Genomic DNA, 27,067 nt, shown 5'->3' on the forward strand with positions numbered 1-27,067 from the left:
ATTAATGCATCACAAAATTACAGGCTATGAGAGAAAGCTACAGCTGTAGGTAAAATACACTTTGGAAACAAGTCCCAATTGTTGACCAGGAGTTCAAAAACACCAAGATCTTTGTTCTCCTTCCTCCATCTCCAGTTTTATTGGACCTCAGTAAGGGGCTGGAGAATGGGACCTAGAGCTGAGAGACACCAAGCATATTGGTAGAGGCCTGGGTGGCAGAGGGGAGGCTATTTTCAGGATGCTTGCACATAATGAGGACACAAGCAGCTATTCAAATGAACTTATACTTAATGGTCAGTCAGAAAGTCTGGTCCTCACAAATTCTCTAAAGCTCAGCAGGAAACATAAGAAGGGCCTGCAGCCATGGTGTGCACCACAGATTGTTTGGAAAAGCTGCTTAGATTGTGCTTGGAAAAAGTCGGGAAGTTTATTGGAGTCCATCCATGGTGGTTTGTTGTTGTTCCTCTTGCTTTGGCTGGATCTCTCGGATGGGGCTTCTGCTTTCTTGAAGATAGAAAATCCAATGACATAGTGCAGCAGTTCACACCCATTGATGGACGCGCAAAGACGGAGAAACAATTCTACAAAACCTTTTTTCCGCACAATAAAGAAGCGTTCTCCAGTCTAAGACTAAACACAGATGGAGTTTATGGCTCTCTGATCTTCACCAGCCAGACGAATGCCCTCAGTGTTGCTGCTCTTGAAGAAATTCTGTGGATAGATGCCAGAGTGACTGGAATAACCATTGGACACGGAAAAGACATATTTTCATACAAAGATATTTGTGCCAAAGTGAGCTGGCGCTGCCACCTCAACGTCCTCCTGGAAATCTTGGACTACAATGCCAATAACATCAGTGTGGTCAACTTAACGTTTCCAATATATCAGCATTTCAGAATGGGTCGAGTTTCCCTGGAGCATCTCCTTGGCCAAGTGGAAGTTGACAGCACTGAAGTGATCCAGAGTGCTAAGGCAGTGAGACTGTTCTACTACCTCCAAGAAGACAACGATACCCTGGTAGATGCTTGGCTGAATGAATTTGTTCACTTGTTGAGCAATGTTACAACTTCAGTCACAGAGGTATGTACAGTTGATCCCATTATTATTATTATCCGTGGGGAATAGTAGCTACCAAGAGTAAAAGACACACTCTAATTCTGGTGTGTCTTCCAGGTTTCCTATTTTACATCCAAGTCAAGGCAGCAGGAATTTGAGAAAAGCACCAAATCGGTCACCTATCTTTTTGCCATCACCTACTTTATCGCCATTCTGTTCTCAGTCCTGTCATGTGTAAGGTTTGTGACACATTTCAAACAATTCAAATGAATTTTAGCCTGTAAATGAACATAAAAATAAACAAATGTATACTAACAATGGCTCATTCTTTTTCACTGTAGGTTTGACAACGTGAGGAATAAAGTGTGGGTGGCCTTCCTTGGAGTTATCTCAACTGGGTTAGCAGTGCTTTCTAGCTTTGGGTTCCTCTTACTCATAAATGTTCCTTTTGTCATAACTGTAGCATCGTCGCCGTTCCTGATACTTGGTAAGTTATGGCAATTAAATCAAATACACCTCATTTCCTATATCCCCTTTCACACATGCATTGTAACCCAGAAATGTTCTGGAGTTTACACAGAGGAACTGTATGTGTGGACACAAACACCGATATCATTAACACAGACTTTATCCTGTTAGCACCATTGTAGAACTCCAGAACAAATTAGCTTTAGATGCCCTATACACATTACATGTGCTACATTTTCTATAACAATGTTCTGCATGTATCTGTATTGTCCCTGTCAAATAAAATAAATAACAAAATAGGTATATAGAGCCATATTCCTGAAAATTACGCAATATCTCCTGCACACTCTGCACGGGCAGCGTCTTATGCCTAAAGCATTGCTCAGAAATATTAATAACTGTGAGTCTGAGATTACTTTGAAGCAAATATGATGAATTATTCTGAAAGTTGGCAGAATATAAGTCATACAAATTATTAGCTACATTAGCCTCATAGATCCTATGCAAAACTAAAGAAAACAACTTTCAACACTCTGTGTTTTGGTATATTCTCCTCATCTGCACTAAGTGGAAAATGAATCATTATTGACTGTGCCCTTCAGGACATTATTAGAGATTCAAATTGGCTGTTGAAATCATGCAGGAACATAAACACTACAATACATGTCTTTCAGGGATTGGCATTGACGACATGTTCATCATGATCTCATGCTGGCAGCAGACCAACGTCCTCGACAGTGTAGAAGACAGAATGGCCGCCACCTACAGAGAAGCAGCCATTTCCATCACAATCACCACTCTGACGGATGTTCTGGCCTTTTACCTTAGTTACAACACCCCCTTCCGATCGGTACAGACTTTCTGTCTCTACGCTGGCACTGCCATCTTGTTTTGCTACCTCTATAACATCACCTTTTTTGGGGCCTGTTTGGCCCTGAACGGTAAAAGGGAAGAAGGGAATCGCCATTGGCTGACGTGTTTGAAGGTTCCTGAGGACTGTCCACCTGGAGCTTCCAAAGTCTATGTTTCATGCTGCTTGGGAGGAGTTTACAACCGTGAAACTGGAACCGAGGAAGAACACGTGATGCAGAAGTTCTTCAGGAAGCACTATGCACCATGTTTGACCACAGTTTGGGCTAAAGCTTTGGTGATCATTTTTTACATTATATACATTTCCGGCAGTGTCTATGGATGCACTAATATTAAAGAAGGTATTGATCTCAAGAATCTAGCAGTTGACCAATCCTACATAGTTAAGTACTACGAGGATGAAAAGGAATATTTTGATCACTTCGGTCCTAATGTAATGCTAGCTGTGAATGGTACGTTTCCTTATTGGGAGAACGCTGAACGAGCTCAGCTTGAGTCTTGCATTAAGGAATTTGAAATGCTTACTTTTGTGAGCAATTTGTCAACCTCTTGGCTTCATTCATTTGAGCATTACGCCAGAGAAAAGGCTATCAATATTAGCTCAGGATTTGAGTTTAAGTCAAATCTGAAACTTTTTCTCCAGCAACACCCATTTCTCAGACAGGATGTTAGCATTACGAATGACACCATAGTTGCATCCCGTATTTTCCTCCAGACATCCAATCTTCCATCTGAGAAAACAATGCTGGAATCAGTGAGAAAAACTGCCCAGGGCTGCCAGACACCTTTAGTGGTCTATCATCCAGCATTTATATACTACGACCAGTATGCTGTGATTGCTACTAACACTGTCCAGACTGTTAGTGCTGCTACGGTGGTAATGTTGATCATGTCCCTCATGCTAATCCCAAACCCTGTCTGTGCTTTGTGGGTCACGTTTGCCATTGCCTCTGTCATCGTGGGAGTAACAGGTTTCATGGCATTGTTTGGTATCAACTTGGATTCCATCTCCATGATTAATCTATTCATTAGCATAGGATTTTCTGTGGACTTTTCTGCACACATCTCCTACACTTTTGTGTCTAGCACTAAGCCCAACACAAACGAGAAAGTAGCGGATGCTTTGTCACACCTGGGCTATCCCATTCTGCAAGGAGCACTGTCCACTGTTCTAGGAGTGGTAGTGCTCTCCGCATCAGTGAGTTACATCTTCAGAACATTTTTCACCATCATGTTTCTGGTTATTTTGTTTGGACTCCTTCATGGTATCGTATTTATCCCAGTGTTTTTAACATTTACTAAAACCTGCAGCAAGTGATGTAAGAATCTGTACTTTGTAATATCCATCAAGTTGCTTAAATTACAGCCAATGCTATCTTTTATTGTAACTGAGGTAATGTTGGTTAAGGCTTGTGTTTGTATCCATTTGTTTCTTAATAAAAAGTTTGAATAAATGCTTGATATTATGTTTTATGCTTCCTTTTAATATACATATTAATATACACAAATCAATGTGGAATTCTGAAAATATCATTATTTAGACTAATGCCATGTGATGGACTGGTGTCCTGTGCTGGAAGTGTTCCTGCCTTGAACCCAATGATTTCAGGTTGTATCCTGATCAGGATAAAGCAGTTACAGAAGATGGAAGAGTTAATTAATTAATTAATATTTTCAATGGTGAGGAGTATGTATTATTGGTTGATTTCAGTCATCAATAAAGACAACCAGAGGATAGCTTCTTATATGTTTTTATTAATTTCAGCAACCCATCCTCCAATAACCCCACACAAGCGCAATTCAAATCAAAACTCAAACAGGCTTACATTTTTCTATACATCTATATAAAAAGATAAAATGTTTCCAAATAATATTGTTCATATGTATATATATATGTACACACACACACGTCTAAACTTAAGGAAGACATGTATAATGGTGGAGTCAAAGCAAAAGTAGACCTACATAAATAACAGCAGAAAACACAGGTCAATCAAACAAGAGCTCTATTAATCTTCAAGAATATAGTGTAATTGAATAATGCAGCAATAGACAGCCCGAAACGCTCATGACAACCACACTTTTATGTTTGTGTATGGCTTTTAAATAGGTGTGCTCCCAGTTATTTCATAATACAGCATATATACAACTATATATATCAAGGGCACTGTTGTGCATTCTGCTTTAAACTGACAAATGCTTTTTTGTTTTGGTTTTTGTTTTTTTATGACGAATATGTACAGAACTATATCCAAACCATTATTTTTGCATCAGGAAACATCCCTGAACATGTATGACATATTGATTTGTTTTAGTTTAGTGTCTATTTGCTACAGCATCTTTTTATTTCAGGAGGCTTGCTTTAAGTTTTTTTTTAAGAATTGTGTAGGAAACTCAACTTTGAGAGCTGTTTTCCTTTCTGCTTCTCAGAACCAAAGCAATCTTAAACTAAGTGAGTTACCATGTTAAACTCTGTACTGTACACTGTATCTCTTAGCTTGTAGTTTATGAACAACTTTGGTCAAATCAATTAACCATAAAGACAGAATCTGTAAAACTATCTACTCAGATGCCCTTAGAGTTCTGAGAAATCGATGCAGAAAGACAGGTGTCAAGTTTGAAGAACTAGGAAGTGGCTCAAAGCAGAAATATTTCACAAGCAGGAAAATTGAAACAGTACATGTCCTAAAATACGAATTTGTAAGCATTCACTTACCAAAGTGCCTTGAGACAATCTTAAGTCCCTCAGTGATACACTGTACATTCCCTTACAAATTTCTGAAGGCCACCATGAGAGACCTACTCAACAAACCTCAGACAGCTGTGGCTAACAGGAAGTGAGAATAAAGGGTCTAACCAAAGACTGTTTAGGTTTGTGCATTTTGCCTGAATATATTTTCCCTTCTTCTGTGATTGTGGACAATATTAGTGTAGTAAACAAATAAGAGCTATTCAGAAACAGCCCCAATTCTTTGTGTGTGGGGTATGACCGGTACAGAAAGTATGAACTGAAGAAAAAAAGAATGTGATTAGTGCTTTGCACTCATGTAAAAAGCTTGAGTGGTGGCTCAGAAAATAGATGAGGTTTAAACATAGATATGTTCTGGAGCGGAAGCTCACCAAGATAGTCTTATTGCATGTGTACATTCATACGTTTTATACTCTGCAAGCACCTCATCTACCGGCTAATGTCTTCCCCTCCAAGACCATCTGGATCTCTTTGGCGTCCAGAGTCTCGTACCTGAGCAAAGCCTCAGCTAGATTTTTGTGTTCTTTAGCGCGAGACTTCAGGAGCGATCTAGCCCGCTCATATGAATCCTGAGGGAAAAAAAAAATGCAGAAGAAGGTCTTATTTTTTTTTAAACAAACATATAACAAAAACAATACTCTCCTGAATTAAAAAAAACAGTTTTGGGACTGTGAAATGCTTACTTTCAAAATTGCCCTGACTTCCTGCTCAATGGCTGCTTGTGTCTCTGGACTTTGCTTGGCGACATCAGTGTAGGTCATGACACCCAGCTGAACAACAGAAAAGCAATACACAAATAAATGTATTTGCAGAGTACCTGTCCATGTATCCCATTTTGCCTTGAACACATGCACATATACACACACACACACATATATATAATGATTTCCCTTTGTTTTTAAAAGATTGCAGTTAACACAAACCTTTTCACTCATGCCGAACCTTGTCACCATCATTTTGGCTATTTTAGTAGCACTGTCAAAATCACTTGATGCGCCTGAAAATTACATCAAAGATGAAGAAAATATATATTGAAAAAAACAAAACAAGAACTGCATAAGTCACATATCCTCAAAAAATTACCTTTCTTTGTTAAATAACTTTAGTACCACTCAAACTTTTACTGAATTAATTGCACCTCAGAAACACATTTAGACTCCATGATATAGACAGTATGGTAAACTCACCTGTGGTAATATTCTCATTTCCAAAGATGAGCTCTTCTGCCACTCGGCCACCCATGCTGACATCCATCTGTGCCAGCAGCTGAGCTCTGGTCTCACTCCAGCGGTCATTCTCTGGCAACATAGACACCTGAAGGTTGTTAAAGTAAGTGAAGTTAATGACTTCTATTCCTGAAGTAATCCTGAAGCATTTCTTTGGCACCATACATTACCAAATACTGAAACACTGTATAAGACAGCTAGTGTTTTCAAACGTAAGCTACAAAAACAAGGTTTTGTTCTGTTTACAATCGACCTATCAGTGATTTATTAATTATGCAAATAGTAAGGAGAGTAACTCACATGCCCCAGAGTGGGTCCTCTTGGCATAATGGTTGCCTTGTTAATGGGCATGGCATCTTTGGTGTAGTACGCAATGATGGCATGGCCTGACTCGTGGTAGGCTGTGATCACTTTGTTCTTTTTATCTATCTCAGCACTCCGACGTTCCGGGCCTGTTTAAGACACAGAGAGATACAGAGATACATTGAAAACACTTAGATTCAGCTCAAAAGGCTGGATGGTATGTGTCACAGAGACACTGTGAGGCCTAAACAAACACAGACACAAACCTCTATTTCCAACACTGACACATTGATTTTTGCAGTTGGGTGTGTGTCATTATAATGGGTTTGGAAGTGGTCTAAATCTGATTTCTGGCTAAAAATATCAGATAAATCCTGTTTTGTGGAATAACCACTGTCCTCTATATTAAAGAGTGCAATTTTAAAATCATGAGCACTGCAATTTTTAACTGTATGCCAAATATTGGCTTAAAAAAAACTTTTAATGTGGAAATGAATTCATAAAAGTAATCTATTTCAGTCACAGCCTTAATATTGGTCAGAAAATCTTTGGAGAAGAGATTCTAACCCATTAGTATCTTGTCCTTGGCAAACTCCAGTTCCTTCATGGTGACCATATCCTTGCCATCCACAGCAGCCTTCAGGGCGGACTGGTTCACCAGGTTTTCTAGCTCAGCTCCAGAGAAGCCCACAGTTCCTCTGGCAATGATCTCAGCCTCGACAGCTGCAGAGAGTGGGAAGCAATCAAATAACATTGTCAAAGAATGGCATACTGAAAATTTGGTATTAAACAAGTTGTAGACATCTTATTACAGGGTTTGAGTAAAAGTGATGCTCGCTGTATTTTAAGACATTTACCTGGATCAACTTTGATTTTTTTGAGGTACCATTTGAGGATCTCCGTACGTCCCTTCACATCGGGTCGGGGTACAGTGACCTGCATGTCAAACCTCCCCGGCCGGATCAGAGCACTGTAAGATAGATAAAGACTGACTAAAACTACTTACTAAAGGCTTTGTAAACACAAATAACTTGACAGAGTTGGGTGCCTTTATGAAGGAACTAAAGAGATCCATTGAGGTAAACTACTTACTTATCCAAAGCTTCAGGGAAGTTTGTAGCACCGATAATGATGACACCTTCATTTGGTTTAAACCTGCAGAGGTCAAGTGAAAGATATTGGACCAAATACAGTTCATTGACATAACTCTGGTGTAAATCTAAGTTCAAAACTCACCCATCCATTTCAGCCAGAAGCTGGTTGATGGTCTGCCGGGAATAAGGGTGCATTGGTGACTCAATCCTTTTCCCTCCCACACTGTCCAGCTCATCAATGAAGATCACACAAGGAGCATTACCTTTAGCCTCCCCTAGTGGAAGAAGTGGAGACCACCATAAACCACAATATGTTCTTGCGTCCCAAATTTTGGACAACACATTCACAAAAGTTCTAAGGAGACCTAAGGTACTTACGGAAAAGGTTCCTAATACGGCTAGCGCCAACCCCAACAAACATCTCATCAAACTCTGATCCAGAGGCGTAGTAGAAAGGCACATCAGCCTCCCCGGCCACAGCCCGAGCTAATAGAGTCTTCCCTGTGCCTGGAGGCCCCACCAGCAATATCCCTGAGAGGAAACATGTCTTTAACAAGTAGGTATAAAATGCTAGAAAAATTCCTAACGTTGCAGTTTGTGTTCACATGGATCACACAGTGGTGTAACTAGGATATTATGGGCCCTGTACAAAATGAAACCCACAAAAATATCATTGGCTAATAAAATGAATAAATAAAAATATAATAATCTAGTTTACTTGCTACAGTGTTTTCTCAAAGAGTGCTGTAAGTTACCTAAAGCTGTACAGTTACCTTTGGGCAGCTTGCCTCCCAGTACTGTGAACTTCTGTGGGTTCCTTAGGAACTCCACAACTTCCTGCAGCTCATGCTTGGCCTCATCCACACCTTTCACATGCTCGAAGGTGACATTTTTCATATGTACGGGGTCCACTGCCGAATCCAGGCCTGATGTGGTTCGGAATCGCACTGTCCAGAACGGTTAGATTACAGTTCACACACCAAAGGCACACGCCATTCATGTTCTCACACCCTCCTAACTCTCACACATTCACACAAACAACTGTTAGGCACTGTTTTTTTTTTTGGAAGGGGTGGTATGTTTTGTTTCTGAATGATACAGGGAAATGTGAAGTTAAAAATCAGCCATGGATATAATAAAGGAAAGTATACTATGCTCAACGTATTAATAAATAATATACGTGTGCATCAACACTAACATCTAGCACCTTACACAGTATAAAAAACTTGAATAGACAGCAAAGACACAGAGAGAAGGAAGCCCAGAACAGAAGCCTTTACCCGATAAAAAAGGTGTTTTGGACAGTCCATACAATCCCACAAGCAGGAGAACCAACAAAATCAGCCGTGTCCTTCTTAACGATTCTATAGAAATGTAACAAAAAGTCACAATTTAGCTAATAATCCTAAGTACAGCAAAACCTTTTAGCAGAGTCTGACTCAACATGTCACCTTGTGTTTTCTGGGTAAGAGCTTGAGCTTTCAAAAAGCCCTCTGCAAAACCAGTCTTGAAAGCATCATGATGGCCATCAGGAATGTTTTTGTTCTTTAAAAGACGGTCTAAAGTCTCAACATCTTGCCCTTTGTCTCGTGTAAGGAATCCCTATAAAAGAAATAACTGAAATTCTAAAAATCTGTATAAAAGGTGGTATTAAAATTCAAAGCACATCTGTACATACTGATGAAAGTTTGGATTGTCAAAATGTATTATACCATGGAAAATTATAATAAATTAAGACATTTGCTTTAACAGGAGCTGACCTAAGAAACAATAAGGTCAAACATACCTTCATAAAAGATGGAGTGAATGTATCAGTGTCCACTGTGCGATCAAATCCCCCTTGGAGGCGCCTTGTTTTGGATTTCAAAGTTTTAAATCCTCGGGTTTGGACCCGCATTGGCCAGATCTTTAGATCTGAACATACTGCCTGAAGAGGGGAGGGGTTCTGTCTGCACATAACAGGTGAGATACCACCTGTCTTAGCAACTGAAAAACCTTAGGAGTAGAGAAAAGGAAGCTTTTAATTAACCCAAGCTTCATAAATTGATTGTAATCTTAAATTTGTTTAGTGAACACAATCTGTATACTGTGTGTATAATGTTATAAGTAATCTTGAAGTGTAAAAAAGACACTAAGTTGAGGTCTGACCTGTTCCCAAATAAAAAGAATTGCATTGTTGCAAAGTTAAAGATCCTTACCATATTTGTTGTGGAAAAAGGAGTGTGTGGAAAGGTAGGAGTTCTTCCAGGGGTGTAATCTTGCTCTAGAAGGCAATGATGACACCTTATGGTTTACATAAGGCAACAAACTGTCCACCAGCTCATGCAGCTGACCCACTCCCAGATCTGTCAATCCAAGATCCCGGAGAGTCCAGGATGGCTACAAATATACAAACAGGGGAAGAATTACAGTAAACTTGTACCTACATTTTAATTTTCATTAAAGGCAACTGAACTTTCAAATTAACTATTTTAAAGGCAGCACTTCACCTACGAGGAGCTTTAAAAACAGACTAATGCTCCTATTACACTAAGACTTCACTACTTTAGAGAAATAAATAATTGAAGTCCATTTTGGTCATATTTTATTAAAACTACCTAGTGGTCATCCAGTGTGTCCAATTAAACTGGACAAAGCTTGAGATGTATTACCTCTGTGATGTGTAGATCTTTTTCTGAGGCTGTTTCTCTGTGCTGAGGCTTCACTGAACTACTGCAGCTCACTGAACCCTTCAGAGAATGCAGGGCATTGATGAGATGACTCAGTGGAACTGTTACCTGCAAACAGAGAATTACAATCATGGTCATTTTTTCACAATTTTGGGGAAAGGCAACAGTACAGTAATAAAAATAACATTCATTCATTGTCTGTAACTGCTTATCAACGTTGCGGTGGGTCCGGAGCCTACCCGGAATCACTGGGCGCAAGGAGAGATCACACCCTAGAGGTGTGCCAGTCCTTCACAGGGTGACACAGCCTCCAGATCCCAGGAGCTGTGTGACTGCAACACTACCTGCTGCCCCACCATGCCGCCCAGACATGGAACAGTACCGTAATAAATGGCAACCCTGCCATATGAGTGTGCAAACTCCACAAATAAGAATTGTGTTTCAAATGTTACACACAAACGTAAAATAAATAATTCAGATGGCTTCTACTTGAAGCAGTTCTACAGAAAAATATATCTATACATATATATTATATACATCATCAGCAACAGCAATTTAGAATAACTGATATGTAAGAATATGTACCCTGCACAATAAAATTGACTGCTCTGATTCAGAGCATTCATTTTTGAGCAACACGTTCAGACCAAAGGGTCTGGTCTGCTTAAAATGAACTGACATTTGCTTTGATACTGTTACCAGACTTTAATTTTCTATTGTAATATGTCAAGGACATCTTTCTCTACAGAGAGAAGTGTATAAACATATTAAAAATTCAGATAAATAAAATACACAGATTCAGCAAGGCCAGTAAATTAATAAAATGTACCCAGGTGTCAATATTAATACTGAGGGCCACCTGACACGTTATTAAGTCACAGAAACACTACAGTATGGATGCAATAACTCTTAGATACATCAGTATTACATAACTAAATACAGTCTTCTCGGTGGAAGTTTCCATTCCACCTTATGTGCACTGAAACCGCTGCACCATTTAAGGTGGAATTCCGATGAAAAATTCCATTGAGACGAATATGAACACAGCTTCACGCTTGTGGGAGAAAAAATAGTCTCCCTTGGTAATAAACCACTGTAAAAGTATATTTAACCGAATTATAAACCGCGTACTCGGCGTATTTACACATAAGCTGGCATTAGCATTAGCATCAGCTGGGCCAATTATAAACAAGTCACCTAAACAAAAACAGCTGGTTGGCTAAAGTTAGCATGTCTCCTGAGGTCTTTCCTTAGATTAATGTTAACTGAGACCAGAGATAACATTTACCTGCGGCTGTACAGAGGACGAAAGAGAATACATTTCCGTTTAAACTACAATGGTCTCCTCACAGTTACATATAAAGTATTTATCAGTTTTAGAGTAAATGAACGTCCTCGGTGCCGCTAATCCTACTCGTTAGCGGTGTTTTTACAGACACGGCTCCATAGCAGCGCCGCCTAACGGGGCTTAGAGATCCCTCCCGTTTCAATCCAGTGTTAGCACCGTCAGCCTGTCCGTGTGATAGTTTATCTTTCGCTAGAAGACATACCGTTACTAAAATAAGCAGTGGCTGAGCACTTCAGCTTTGTAACTGCAGTGTTCCAAAGACAGTATTAAAACACATATTTAGACAGCTAGGTTTTCTGACGTCACAAATCTATGGCCCCAATCCCATCAGTGTGGGGCTTTTAAACTGCAGGTGGTGGTGTGGGTTTAACTAGAGATGGGGACGTTGCATATGCGTAGACTGGCACATATTGAATGAAGGTAGAATGGCACGGTGGCACCTTGTTTCTGTCATTTAACTAAGAATGTGGAGCATCTGTTAAAATTTCCTAAAGAATTTTGGTATTTAGATGTAAGTCATTAGATGGGATCAACGTTCACTGAAGAGAAACTGAAAATGAAGATGACTTTATTTTCACACTTCACAGTGATGGTAGTAGGAGCCAGGGTCACCATGTCAATAATGACAATATGACCATTTGGATATATATGGCCAGGATTGGTTAGTAAGACCATTAAGAGCATTGTAAAATTAAGAGCAATATCAAATATTGCAATATTTCATCCAGGGGAGCATGGTGGTGCAACAGGTAATGTTGCTGTCCCACAACTCCAGGGTCCTTGTGGGTTCAAGCTCTGCTCCAGATGACTGTCTGTGAGGAGTTTGGTGAGGGTCTTAATGACAGGACAGGACAGTGGAGTGTCACTATCATTTTGAAGCTGTAATTTGAAGGCAAAAAAAAAAACTACTTAGTGTCCCGATAATTTAATTATTGAAATGTAAGTAATTCAGTGTTGTTTTATGTTAACTGGTTTTAAAATTTCACATTTAGGATGTTGTGATTTTCTACAAATGGTTTGAAGTATTTGTTACAATAAAAGTACTCACCCAGACACAATTCACTTGCAAAATCCATATTACACACATTTTACACACATACCTCAGCTGATGCAAACACAGGTGTTCCATGTATTGACATTTCCATTTGTTCATGAAAAGGCATTACAGGAGGCTAAAGCATTCTTTTAAAGGATAAGCACCAGCTCTATGAAAGTGTCAAACAAATAAATACAGTGGAATTTGAGTTCCTAACTTGTGTTTATTGATAGTCAGAAAACATGTTATTTCTTACTAATTCAAGGAATAAGGTTTAAAAGACCGTTGGTTACGGAGGTTTATAGTGTCGGATGAATTCGAGTTCGACTTCGATCACATTTACAAGAATAACGGTACCTCTACATTTGAGTTTAATGCTAGGCTATTGTCGTGAATAATGTTGGTTATTTAGCTAGATACTGTCATAACAGTCAGTCATAACGGTGTTTTACCGCGGCGTTGTTCAGCTGTTGTCCACCAGTGACGTCACGGTTGCGTTCAAGAATTTCCGTAGCGAGCTCGGGTTTTTCCGTCAATTTAATAAAATTGTCAGTTTTAAAGCAAATTAAGCTGCTATTTTCATTTTAATTCATACTTATATCTGTCAGTAACTAAAATAATGTGAAATATTCATGGAGGTCCATTAAGTGGTGCTTAGCCTTTAACTGTTTTGCATGTTTGCTGGAATTATTTCCCCGATTTGAGAATGTTTTTGGTAACTGGAGATTTAAAGCCTCATCCACAGTGTTGATGCTTATTTGCCATATATTTGTCTTCTAGCATTTTAAACATGTTTGCAAGATTAAACAGGCCTTTAAAACAAAGTTCACACATGTTGTAAATTTACTAATTTATTTGCTGAGGGGTAAGAGGATTCTGACTCTTATTATTTCATGACCTATGTAGAGCAGTAGAGAGAGAGTCAGGAGCCATTATTTATCATAGATCTTTGTTAATACCGCAGGGCAAGTCGGATGATGGAATTTCAGTAGTCTGATTTCAGGCAGCGTTTGTCGGTCAAACTGCTGAAAACGTGTCCTGTTCTAATCGGAAATGCAGATAAAAAAAAGTCTAACTGTCGACCTGAACACGGCCAAAAACTGAAGTGGTCTCTTTAAACACTCTTTTGACATCACACCCCCAGTCCCGGCCCCTCCTCTCCGGTTCTGTCATGGCGCCTCGCGGTGCTCGTTGAGCGGCGCCTCGATTCGATTCGGTTCGATTCGGTCTGAATCGGTACGGTTCGACTCCTGCTGTAGGGAAACGGCGCAGAGCGGCCGCAGGTAAGTAGCTACAAGTCCGGGAGCTGATTCTGTTGTTCCGGCAGGAAAACCACAGAACAACCGCTACACACACACACACACACCCACAGTGGGGATGGAGCGGCACTGTTTACACACTCTTATGTTTGTTTTCATGCATTGTGGGGCTATTATAGACTTCCATTAATGTTCTGCTAATTTAACCTTATCATATAAATAAGTTCTACCAGCACAACCCTTAACCCTATACTAAACTTTACTCTAACCCTAATACATGTCTTAATCTTAAAATATGGTAATCAGTGTTGTAAGGAGAAGCTTGTGGTCCCACATGGAAGACAAACCACACTGTGTGATATTCCTCGTACACACAAAGACACACTGAAGAAAACGTGAAGAGTTTTTAATTAAGCTTCTCTCTTTTTCTGGTCACAGTGTCAGACTTGAATAATTTTGACTTGAGGTAAGAAAATAAAGTCCTGAGTTGTCTATAAATAAGGACTGTATTGTCTTGAAACAAGGCCAGGCAGTTATTAAATATAAGAATCGTTATTTTAAAAACATGATTTTCCTTTATCAACTCTAATATAAAATGAATTCTCACTTGTTTGTATCGAAATACTGAGTTAAATATTAGAGAAAAGCAGTGAAATTAGGGGAATGAAAAGACTGACCCCACACAGAGAACAAACTGCAGAGAAAAGAAAAGAAAAAGCACATGTACGACCCGGTTATAACAGTGCAACAAAGAGTCTTGTTTGTTTATGGTTTGTCCGGCATTAATGAAGTTTTGATAAACTAGCTGTGAGTAATGGTTGAGTAGTTTGTTTGGTTGTGGAAAGCTCGGAGAGGAGGTGTTTTCCGGACTGCGGTGGAGGGGCAGAGGCTGGTGTTGTGTCTGAGGCGCTGGCTGTCTCTCTCTCACTGAGAGAAACTCGACTCCTCTCAGTCGGACACCCATCTGTTGAGCTGTGTCCAACTTCAATTCGGGATTTCTGCTGGATTTCGCCATCTTTTACCACATATTTGGATTAAAGCGGGACTTGGGGTTCGCTTTGTCGCTTTCGTGTTATTTTATTTATTATTTTTGTATGTATTTATTTGTTTTTTTTCTTCGCAAACTAACGCTGAGGAAACAGCAGCGTTAGCTTTAGCTCACAACTTTGGAACAGCTGTTTGATTTCGGTGGTCGTACCTGTTTTTTAAAGGGAATTCTGCAACGGCACCTGAGACCGTTCCCACTGTTAAACTGACGGAAATATAAATATATGTTGATGTATGTATTTAAATCCACGTCTGCTTGGTTAGTCTCATTATCTGTGTGGATGAATAGCATTTGTGTGTGAACTAGGCCAGACACAGATTCTGCGTGTAAAAAGGTGCTTTACCAACATTTAACATTTAATTCTGTAACTCGTGCGAGTCTGTAAAGGATACACGTAGGTAAAATGTGAAATTTACGTTAAATAATGTTAAAATATTTAGTCGAGTCAAGATATCGAGAGAACTTGACCGAGCTAACGTTAGTGTTAGCATTAGCTGCTAAGTTACACAGACAAAACAGACAACTGAGGGTGAACAGAGAGCTTACTGAAGGAATATTTAATCTCCATTCTTTAAAAAAAGATACTATGTACTATACAGAATAAAAAATAGACAAAATATTAAGCTGAATATTGACTTAAATGTGGTTATTTATCAAAATCTAGTTTGCAGTTGGAGACAAAGCCGCAGCTGAGATTAAGTGAGCTTGCTGTAAAGGTCCTTTTTAGACGAAGATACAGTTATTTAAGTTGTTGTTTAGAGTAAAAAAAGATTAAATTGTAAGATAAATATTAAATTAAATTTTGGTATTTATCCCTGTTTAAAAAAACAAAAGCTGAGATTAATTGAGCTTGTTGTAAATGTCTTTGTTGTTGTTGTTTGATGGTGATACAAGCCTTAAAATGTGTTCTAAGTGAAAAACTTAAAATATTAAGCCTAACATTACATTAAAGCTGACTGTTTAGAATTAGCTGCTGGACAGAAAAAAATAATAGCAGAGGTTGTTCAATGAACTTGCTGTAGGGAGATTTTCCCAAATTTCCCAAATGTTTTACTTTTATTTCAGTAATATAATCTGTTTTTTAAAATAAGGCTAGATATTGAATTAGGCTAAACATGTCTGTTTAACTCTGTTTAACTGGTTAACATGGAGAGAAAGATGGGGTTAAGTGAGGCTGAAATTGATATGTTGAATTTTAAAAGCTTGCTTTTAAACTACACTATGTGAGGGTGCAGATATGTAGTATTTTCTTTATGTTTTTAGGCAATGGTACAAATATAATTTAAAAGTAAAGTAATAAATATTAAGGTAAATAAACCTGGCTATCTTGTTAGCTCTTTGTAATAGACAGAACAGCAGCTGATGTTGTACTGGTTTAATGTTAAAGACCTCTTTAATATCTGTTCTTGTCCAGGTGTATGACAGATGTAAAGTCACCAGGAAAGGGCTGGGGAGGATCTGGCCACGGTTCTAAGAGCTAGCTTCGGACGAGCTAGTATTGTCTTCACTGAGAAGCTGTTGGTAAATGAGCAGCGGCAGGAATAACCGGGTGATGATGGAAGGAGTGGGAGCCCGCGTGATCCGTGGCCCGGACTGGAAGTGGGGTAAACAGGATGGAGGCGAGGGTCACGTGGGCACAGTCCGCAGCTTCGAGAGCCCTGAGGAGGTGGTGGTGGTCTGGGACAATGGCACCGCCGCAAACTACCGATGCTCTGGAGCTTACGACGTGAGGATCCTCGACAGTGCTCCCACAGGTGAGGGGCTTTCTTAGCTTCCATAGCCCCCCCACAACTGAGGAGGATAGACAGAGGGAGGTTAGGTTGGGGTAAAAACATATGTTTCTACATCTGGGAGGTAAGGTTAAGGTATGCTCTTCTCAGGTCTTAAATAAGTGGGTCTCCTATATCTGTAATTTAAAAGCTCTCAGTTTCAGATTGCAGAATTTAAGTGATTGCATATTTATTGTGGATAACTTTAATATGGACAATTTGGAGAAAATTTTGAGGGAATGTTTACATGTGGAAACTCAAAACAAAATAACCCACAATCTTTTGTGTAAGTCTGTTATAGAACCTGGAAAATACGGCTTTAAGAATGGAAAATAAAGAAATATCTTTTAGATATTTAAATTACTTTTAGATATTTAGACAAATGTTTTCCTGTAGTTTATAAGTTTACAATGAAAGTGTGTGATAAAGCAATACATAATTTAATGCAGAATTAAATTGTAAATCGCCCGGATGAGAATATTTGTCAAGATAATGTAGATGTGGTCAGCTTGTGCTTGTGTGTTGTGCACTGTGTAACTTGAGTATGTAAACCATCTCACAAACCGTCCCTTCGTCTCGCAGGTATTAAGCACGATGGCACCATGTGTGACACCTGTCGACAGCAGCCAATCATCGGCATTCGCTGGAAATGTGCAGAGTGCACTAATTATGATCTGTGCACCACCTGTTACCACGGGGACAAACATCACCTACGGCACAGGTTTTACCGTATCACCACGCCGGGCAGTGAAAGGTGAGAGAGACAGACCGTTCCCTGTAAGGCTCTGTTGTTCCTGTTTCTTTTTAAATCACTCTTCAGAGCTGTAACTATGTTTACGTACAAAGGATAGCGAGGCATTTACTGGAATTATATAAAAGTTGTTGTCCTGTTTTCATGTGTATCATAATAGTCTGATTACTAAAGCAGTAAAACACCCTCTTTATGTCTAGTTTAGACCAAATATTTAAAATGAATATTTTCAATACGTATGTTTTGGTGTTAAAAGGTTTTGTATTTTTGTTGAAAAAGCCACAAGACTTTAACACTTGGAGTGCTCCAAGTGATTACATGTTCAAATCTGACTCAGATAGTTCAGCCAGTATTGACCTGTTTCTGACTAAGCGTAGATCGAGCTAAATTACACTTGGGCAATCATTCTGGGTTTGTTTTGTTTTGTTTTGTTTTTAAATGAGTGTTAAGCCCTTTTCGTTCGGGATTAGTTTTACACGGGAAGCTGGCGTAATGTAAATTTTCCACACGACGTCAGTAATGTTTATGGTGGATTTGCACTGGATAAGAAATCTCTGTGAAAATAAGAGATGGGTGTGGCTACTTGTTTCATGCACTGCTGTTACATAGTGTGGATCAGACACATCAGAGATACTGGAGTTTAGAGTGTCACAACTGTTCTGAGAACAGCCTACAAATATCCAGCACTCAACGACTTTATCTAGTCCTTCATAACAGATAACAGGCGAGAAGATGGCCAAACCTTTACTTGTCCTTCATACAGTTATTTAAACTAACATTAGCAGTTTAATGGTAAGTTAAAGAGTAGGACACGTTCATAATAATATGTATGGAGGCTAATAATGTGCGTGAAACCTACCTACAGCTACCAGAAATGTCTCTTAACTGAGTGAGTTTTCAGGTTGTTTTCTGCATTTGATCGTGGCTTTGTTCAGCTGCTGAGCTTTTACTTAAACCATATATTTAATCACTAAACGTCTCCTCCAGCTCCTCCGCCCTCGAGAAAAAGTGTGAAAGTCTCTTTCCCCCGGGATATGACGCAATATTCCCCCATGTGTCAATTCGGATGGGATTAATATATCCTGGGTTTATTTTTACTGCTTGTTTTTATAGTAGGCAAAAAGCTTTCCTGAAACAGGAGCCCGCCCTCCAGGAAAATGACTGAAATGTTCTATTTGAATGGGATTTAAACTACCGAGATACTCTGATAATAATTACTTTACCCCACGTCCAGAGGTAAAACTAATTCTGTCCGAATAGGGCTTTAGACTATCGTTATAAACTAATCCAGAATCTTTGTTATGCAAGTAAACATACTTTTTGTGAGGTTTGATCCAGTATTGAACCCAGCATGCATTTATAGTTTATGGGTTTTTGTTGCTGGGCAACACTTCTGTGCCCGCCTTAGAAATGTGGGTGTACCAGCCTTTACAGTTCGCATCATCAGTTACAGTTTACATCCTTATGAATAGCTGTGCAAGGAATCTGAACTATAAAAAAGTATGAACATGCAGACAGAGTTGCTTTGGGCTCAAGTTACACATTATTTATCATGATTATTAGCTGCAGAATTTTCAACACACACCTGTAAACAATCTGTTAATGTTGCACATGTTCCACTGTACGCTCAGAATACCTTTCTGTGCTGCAGTTTTACGATGAAGAGGATGCCTGGTTACATTTTTTTCATGCAGCTTTAAAATTTCAATTTTGCCAAAGACATAAAGAAAGAACATTGTTTGTGAACAGTTTGAATTAGGAGAAAACATTAAATGCCTCTGTCCACACTTTTGCATTATTTATCAGTTCAGTATATTTTGTACATGAAGTTGTTCACAAATTTCACAGTTTGTTTATATGATACTTTAGTGTCCTGATTCAGGAAATTCTGTTCTGTCTGGTGATACTTTAGACTACCGTTTTGTACTAGGAATCAGCCTTTTGCTGATGCAAAAGTGGAACCACGGTTAAAAGTAGTACAGTTGTTACAGCAGTTCCTATGTGTAAGGCTTGAATTAATACATAAGTACATTTCTTGATGAGTTTATTTGGTATTATCATTATGATCAAAACTTGACACACAACACCCACTGTTAACTTCTCTGCACATATTTTAAATACAAAAATATAGTCTTTTATTAAATGATTGTGTATTTTATTAATTTATATATTCTTCCTTTTTCTGGGTTCAGTCCGCTTAGCTGTTTACATATGTTGAGTCTGTTGCCTAAATAAAAGCCCATCAGTTGGTTAGACCTCACTCCTGGCTGCCATCCGAGACTCCCCTCAACATGAGTCAGGAAACAATAGGTTAGTTCAGCAGCTGGTGTCTTTTCAAACAAGTGTAACTCCCATTCCCTGGGGAGAGTTGATAGATATTGCATTGCAATAGTGGTTGGGGGGGATGTGTTCTTTTGCTGCTAAGGTATTGCTGGGTGTTTCCTTTGAACATAGCCAAATCAAACTGAGCTTGCCAGCTGCTAAATCTACTCTACTGGGCTATGCAGCAGTAAAACAGCCTGTCGTTGACACTTTACAGGCCAGATCTAAACCTCTGTGTCTTGACGGGGAATGCCTGAGTAGGCAGTATTTCACAAAGATGTGCCTAAGGATGAGCTAAGCAAGTTTGTCCTTATCTTATATAATGATACGATTATTATAGCAATGTTATAATAATAAAAATTGATTGTTTTCATAGTAATATACAAACCCAAATAATAACTATTGACAGAACTTTCTTTCCAATATCTCCTTATATTTTAATTGAAAAAGATTAACATGGTCGCTTTAAGAAAAACATTTAAGACAAGATTTGATTTAATATAAACAAACATATCATTAATCAGTGAAAGGCTCTGTTTCAGAGAGAATGCCTTTTAATTGATGGTGCGCACTGCCAGGGCTGGTCAATTAATCAAAGTGTATATTCAATTACAATTTTGTCACTCAAATGATTATAATTCCTCTGCAGTTGGTTACACAAAGTTTTATGTGGTTTTATAGGAGGTTTATGTACATTATTTAACTGCAGAATTTATTTTTGAGAGTCCCTCTCAGAGCCGATAATGAGTATGCACTCCATCAACTCTTAAATCCTTCGCTTCTATAATGTTACGGTGTTGTGCTAAAGCTGTAAGTAAGTAATCTATAATCAAGTCGAGACCTGTTCAGTAAGAGAAGAGACTAAGAAAACTTTCAGTAAGGAGCCTGTTTTGGTTGCACCATTCTTTTACATGGCTTTGACAGTCTCCACCATCTGATGTGTTTCTCTGTATTTTTAAACTCTGAACGGATGTTGACCTGTGTGCCTCCTCTTTAAAATGCTGACTGGCATAACTCATAGGAGTGCTCAAGGACATTGCTGCTGTTCAGGCATGTTCTAGTTACTGTGAACAGCTCTACCAAATTCTTGCGAAGAAGGTTTATAATTAATATAAATGTCCAACGATAATTATTAAATATTGACATTTTTTCAATCTGCCTTATGTACATTTAGTTTTGCTTTGTTTTAGTTGACATTATTTTATTTATTTTAGTTTACCTCTTTTAGGAATAAACTTTTTGAGCTTTGAATTATTCTGGGCCATGAGCCAAATCAGGCACTAATTTAATGCATGTCTATACCTCAGAGTCGAGTTGCTGAAGTGTCTCGAGCTGCAGCGTGTTTGTTTGTATGCTGTCAGGGCAGGACCTGATTCAGTAACCCTGGGTTGTACTCTGCCTCTTGTGACGATAAAGACTTTTGAAAGAGTCACAGAATTACAGGAGAAAAATGAACGCCTGTAGCAGTAAAGCTCGAAAGATCAGAGACGGCCATCTGGCAAACCTGCTCCCTGCATGTTGTGGATCTGCATGGGGTGATATCCAGATGGCAGACTAGCACACTGATGACTGTGTTTTTCATCACTGGATTCCACAACAGAAACATTTAAAAAGAAATTAAAACACATTGTTAGGGATGCAATTCCAGGTTTGGGCTGGGTTTTATAGGCATGGTGTCTTGTGAGCGCTGTCATTTCTTTCAACTTTTAAAAGGAGGGATTTTTTCCCCCTCATTTCTAATACAACGATGTATATATTTTTCCAGTATCAGTGCTGTAACTCTCACCTAATAAACAATAATGGTGCATGTAACTACTGTGATTTCTAGTGTTGCTGTGTTTAACAGCCATTTTACAACACATTTATAGAAGGTCAGACCAGTTAATGTATGCACTTGTTGTCTGTGCCATTTTGGACACTTTTTTTTTCTTATACAATGTATTTTGCATTGTTTAATATGTTCTTATGCTTATGTGCAGAGTGCTATTGGAGTCTCGCCGTAAATCCAAAAAGATCACAGCCCGGGGGATCTTCGCTGGAGGGCGAGTTGTACGGGGAGTGGATTGGCAATGGGAGGACCAGGATGGTGGCAACGGCAGAAGAGGAAAGGTAAATAAAATTGTGTCAACTTTCTTTTTTAACAGTGAACTTTTTTCCAGCAATCAATATTTATAATTGGATTTGATGCTGTGTTTGCACTGCAAGACAAGACCTAAATTAACAGCATTTGCCACGATGCAACTACTGTAAACAGTGAGTTTCAGCATTATATATTGTAATGTTAAACTCACTTTTCACAATACGACAGACGCACAGTGAGGCAGAATATGCAACAACACCATTTATCTCCGGAATCCTGTGTGTTCAGTAGCTTCAGAAGCATTTGCCAAAGGTTTTCAGCTTTCACCGGTGTAAAACTGCTGTTTAATCACCATTCTACATGTTGTTGTATGGGCCATTAAACTCAGCGGTCCCTACTGGTAAATTTAGAGGCCAGCATGCAACATTACAAGTTGACTCACTGTTTGCTGTTATAAATAAGGCTGAAAGGCTCACTGCAGAAAATTTATGCATGACACCATAAATGATCCAAGACACCACTTGATGCCAGCTAGTTTTTCATAGTAAATAAACATCACTTCTCTTCGAAGGACCGCTTTCTTGACAAAATATAATTCACCTCTTTGTTTTAAAGCTGCCTGTGTTTCAAGATAATAATTGCTAATCTTTACCAAATGATTATTTAGCTTAGACGTAAACAAATTGGGGGATTATTCAGTCTGTAGTGCAGCTAATGACTCGAAAGAAATATTAGTGCTGTTTCCAGAAGACGGGTTTATTTGCTGTTAGACTCCAATGTCTTTATGTCCCTAAATAAGTTACATTCTTTCATTCTCGCACATAAACAAAGATTACTGTCATGGCTATCGTGTGTCTGCTGTGATTGATAATAACAGAATAGTGTAGGGAATGAGGTTAAATAAGGTAAAAATATGTAGAAGTGGAAAATTTACTCAAATAGAAGTTAAACAAAATAATTCAAACAGCAGATACATTAGCTTCTATCTTCCACAGATAAAATAGAGCTAAACATAGTATCCACAACACATTTGTGTTTTCATTCAAAGCTTTGTACATTTTCTGACATTTGGTTTATGTAGATTTGTTAGTTTGTTTATATCCTCATTTGTTTTTAAAATGCCCCTGAAGTGAGTAAAAATGCCCCTCAATTCCCTACCCGTAACAAAATGCATTTATGAGTGTGCCGTATGTTTGCTGTGTCATCCTGTTCACTTCTTTAATTCTCTTCCAGGTGACAGAGATTCAAGACTGGAGTGCAGCCAGCCCTCACAGTGCAGCCTACGTCCTCTGGGACAACGGGGCCAAGAACCTCTACAGAGTCGGCTTCGAGGGCATGGTGAGCCACCCCCACCACGCCTACACAAAAGAGGGGGAGTTGGATGGCCTTTGTGTTCTCTTCCACCGCCTGCACATGCACACATGCAAAGAAGCCCCTGTTCTTGGTCCGAGGCCCAATTGTGAACCCCAAGCAGCCGGCAAATGCAAGGCTCCCATTGTTCAGGCAGCTGGAAGCACCATCTACATGATAAAAGAAATCTGCTGCCTTTTTTCTTTCACTAAGAAGACGAAAGAGTTGTCTGGGAGGTCAAAAAACGGGAGGGGGTGTGGTCCAGGGAAAGTGTGCCGGGCTGGCTTTAAAATGCTATTCAACATTCTCATTGGCTGAGGACCATTTTGCTACATCTGAATTTCAGCCAGTGAACTTGCGTCATAAGTAACAGACTCGTTCTTTGTTATTTAAAAAATCCCTCTGCACCGTGTTGAGGACATCTGCCTCTAGATTTATTAAAATTGAATGGGGAGTATAAATTGCAGACTAAATTAATGACTGTTTGGGTCAGGGTATATCCCTTTGGGCAGCATTGACTTTTTAATGTCTGGGATATTTACAATTATTTACTAATCAATAATGGTGACTTTTTAAAAATAACTCTCTTTGTAAATAATATTGGCTGTGATTTCTGCTACTTTTAGTCAATAATGAATTTGTAGGAAAAACAAAACCACTCGTTCTGACTTTAGTCATGAAACTGAAAGATTTGAACCAGAAATTCAAAAAAGGTAATGTTTTTCCACTGCGTATCTAAAGAGTAGATGTGCCTGTGCATTGTGCCTCTTTCAGAAAGATCACTCTGGGCTGGGTCAGTTTTTAAAATGGAAGAAAAACCTCTTTGAATTCTGGTTAGCCTTCAGTACCATGCAAAATTTGCTTGTTTTGGAGCACATTCAATTTTAGATAAAGAAACAGGCAGCTGTTTGAATATTTATATCAAATGGATTAATGTGTTGTGGAAATTAAGTAGCTGTAGATGGGCTAAAATAATTCACATTGTTAAATACACCTCAGCTTGAACTGTAGCTGAGTATACCACATTTTAAGGGCTTGTCAGTGTGCACATAGTCAGAACTGCACTGGTCAAATCTTGTTAATTTTTGTTAACTAATAATAAATAACTTAAACATTAGACATTCTTCAGCTGCAACATTTTTATTCATTGATTTCACCATATTTTATGTTCAATTCCATCTTAAATATGAAAATAAAATTTTAAAAATACAAATATAGAGTTTAAATATACATCAACTGTTTATTAATTAATCTTCCCTCTCTTCCCCACCACAGTCAGACTTAAAATGTGTGCAAGATGCCAAAGGTGGGACCTTCTATAGAGACCACTGTCCAGTGCTGGGTGAGTACCTTTGTCACTTACATTTCTGAGAGTCTTTGTATATTAAATCGGTGTGTATTAGTATCAGGAACGCTTTGAACCAGTTCCTCTCTTTGTTTTCATTTAAGATTATTGGTCAAGTCGCCACCACTAGATGTCAGCACTCTATTGAAAGAACTGTATTCAGGCATAAGCAATGGTGGCACATTCTCCCTTTAAAAGCCTTCCTGGCCCCAGGCCATAATTGACTCTGTCCTGTCCTAGCCGATGTTGCAAGGCCGAATAAAACAAAATGATCTTGCCTAACACACGCTCTGTCACACTTCTACATTTCACTAAACCATCTTAAATTAATAGAGGGCTGATACCACTAAACGTGGCCCCAGTCATCGTGGGCAATTTAATACGAAGCTAGTTTTAGTGTCCTCTGTTGTCATTGCCATCATATGAACAGCTCTGCTGCTGTGGGTTGGTCTTGGCTTTTAATTCATGTTTCACAATATTGTTTCTTAATTGTTGTCCTGGTGTTGGCGTTTGCTATACCAATACTGCAGAAGGCTGCAGTATGCAAATTTGTCCTCTAAGCAATTATTTGTGTTGTGTAATTATTTGTATTATATGCTGTGAGTACCATGACCACTCACAGTTCCAGTTAAATGTGACTTGAGGGGTTTAAAAGTATGAGGTCATTCATGCAGTCATTATTCTTATGTATTATTCTTTTGATCACAGATGTGAAATGTATGCCGTTTCAATAAATATAATATAAAACAGTACAAGTATTTTTTGCCAGTATTATGCAGCAGTCTTAGATTCACTGTTTGGACAATTGTTTGCCCTATATTTCTTCTAATATTTAATGTTTTTATACAGCTTTGTGTACACCTTTGCTGCACTAACAATATATATTTTTGAGAAGGCTTTACACTAGATTTTGATACATATTCTGTGAAGATTTAATGGCATTCAGCCACAAGATATTTAAGAAGGTCAGGCCCTGCTATTGGGTCATTATTTCTGGACTACAGACACCACTCCGACTTACCCCTCAGGTACTGAACAGCACTCTATCACTTTTTAGAGTGTAGTTTAAGTCCTTTACACAGTGTGGTAGGGCTTAAGACAGATCTAGCTTATCCTTGGCATTGAATATGGTTCCTTCGGGCTGAGGCTGTTCCAGAGGGTGGTGATGATTGGTGAAGCTGTGTTTTTAAAATTGAACATCTCTGTCCTCAACAGGTGCACTTTAAAATGGCATAAGTTGCTATTTTTAAGGGGAATCCACAAACTTTGACATAACCTAGTGTTTAATTTTGTGCCCCTCAGGTGAGCAGAATGGGAACAGGAACCCAGGTGGTCTGCAGATCGGAGACCTGGTCAACATTGATCTGGACCTGGAGATTGTTCAGTCTCTGCAGCATGGTCACGGAGGCTGGACAGATGGCATGTTTGAGACGCTCACTACCACTGGCACTGTGTGTGGAATTGATGAAGACCATGACATAGTTGTCCAGTATCCCAGCGGAAACAGGTCAGCCCAGTGGTTTTCCCCAGTTAAATGTGTCACTACTTGAATTTTATGAAATGTTTTTAGTGTTAACTATGTAGTTTCTGAAAGCTGTTGAACTATATCCCTCTTCTGTGGCAGTGATATGAATAGAGGGTGTTGACCTCAACTGAAAATCTGCATTTTTTGTGGTTATATAGTTCCAATTCCACTTAAAACAAGCCTGCGTTATTAAGAAGTACCTATCTTTCCCTTATGTTTAGGACGTAAGATTGCTTGGGAATGATTGCCATCAACTTTTTTTTTTCCCCCCTCATCTGTCTGATTACTAAATCCAAACTGCACGCTTTCTCCCGTAGGTGGACGTTCAATCCTGCCGTGCTGACCAAGGCCAATGTGGCTCGAAGTGGAGAGGTGGCAGCTGGTGCTGAGGGAGGGAGCTCTCAGTTCATGGTTGGAGACCTGGTCCAGATCTGTTACGACATTGACCGCATCAAACTTCTGCAGAGGGGCCATGGGGAGTGGGCTGAGGCCATGCTTCCGGTGAGCTGCTTCAGCCTTCACGCTCTTTATTAAATTATTCAGGGTCTTTTGTCATCCATCTAGCTTCAGCTTTATCCTTAATCAGAACAGGAGTGTAGATAAGGATAACAGTGCAATAATGACATTGAAGAACATTGCGCTTTCACTCCTAATAACATCAGCCCATTATCAAGCACTTTATGAATCGCATCCAGTTTGACACTGCTCACAAAGGACTAGACAGTGAAGTGTAGGTGGCCCTAGTTACTGTTACTGATCACAGTCACTACTAAAAGCCTGTGTGAATTGTCTTCTCTCA

At 39.1% G+C, this 27,067-nt stretch overlaps 3 protein-coding genes across 8 annotated transcripts in view; 2 read left to right on the forward strand and 1 right to left on the reverse strand.

Annotated features, from left to right (window-relative positions):
- Positions 1–363: 363 nt before the first annotated feature.
- LOC136678529 (patched domain-containing protein 3-like) lies at positions 364–3,712 on the forward strand. The gene is made up of 4 exons (XM_066656576.1): positions 364–1,080; positions 1,174–1,295; positions 1,398–1,543; positions 2,199–3,712. The coding sequence occupies exons 1-4, from the start codon at positions 364–366 to the stop codon at positions 3,710–3,712; spliced, it is 2,499 nt and encodes an 832-aa protein (XP_066512673.1).
- A 425-nt stretch (positions 3,713–4,137) lies between these two features.
- On the reverse strand, positions 4,138–11,866 carry LOC136678261 (ATP-dependent zinc metalloprotease YME1L1-like). Its single transcript, XM_066656246.1, has 17 exons — positions 11,724–11,866; positions 10,418–10,543; positions 9,965–10,145; positions 9,553–9,761; positions 9,218–9,368; positions 9,047–9,130; positions 8,540–8,713; positions 8,145–8,297; positions 7,909–8,041; positions 7,765–7,827; positions 7,530–7,642; positions 7,240–7,395; positions 6,670–6,821; positions 6,331–6,457; positions 6,067–6,140; positions 5,827–5,913; positions 4,138–5,712 (listed from the first exon to the last, which is right to left on the reverse strand). The coding sequence occupies exons 1-17, from the start codon at positions 11,754–11,756 to the stop codon at positions 5,569–5,571; spliced, it is 2,160 nt and encodes a 719-aa protein (XP_066512343.1). The 5' UTR covers positions 11,757–11,866; the 3' UTR covers positions 4,138–5,568.
- Positions 11,867–13,992: 2,126 nt separating this feature from the next.
- Positions 13,993–27,067, forward strand: part of LOC136678812 (E3 ubiquitin-protein ligase mib1) — a 53,232-nt gene continuing 40,157 nt past the window's right edge. For 4 of the 6 annotated variants that reach the window (XM_066656955.1, XM_066656957.1, XM_066656956.1 and 1 more), the window contains exons 1-8: positions 15,152–15,357; positions 16,541–16,880; positions 17,478–17,649; positions 21,948–22,077; positions 23,282–23,386; positions 24,674–24,740; positions 26,046–26,250; positions 26,586–26,769. In XM_066656955.1, coding sequence (XP_066513052.1) covers positions 16,652–16,880; positions 17,478–17,649; positions 21,948–22,077; positions 23,282–23,386; positions 24,674–24,740; positions 26,046–26,250; positions 26,586–26,769 — 1,092 coding nt within the window. In that variant the 5' untranslated portion in view covers positions 15,152–15,357; positions 16,541–16,651. Of the gene's footprint in view, positions 14,103–15,151; positions 15,358–16,540; positions 16,881–17,477; positions 17,650–21,947; positions 22,078–23,281; positions 23,387–24,673; positions 24,741–26,045; positions 26,251–26,585; positions 26,770–27,067 lie in introns of those variants that run through there. The other 2 variants (XM_066656954.1, XM_066656953.1) reach the window with 2 other exon arrangements.

This window comes from Hoplias malabaricus, chromosome Y (genome assembly GCF_029633855.1).
Source record: "Hoplias malabaricus isolate fHopMal1 chromosome Y, fHopMal1.hap1, whole genome shotgun sequence".
Classification (NCBI taxonomy): Eukaryota; Metazoa; Chordata; class Actinopteri; order Characiformes; family Erythrinidae; genus Hoplias; species Hoplias malabaricus.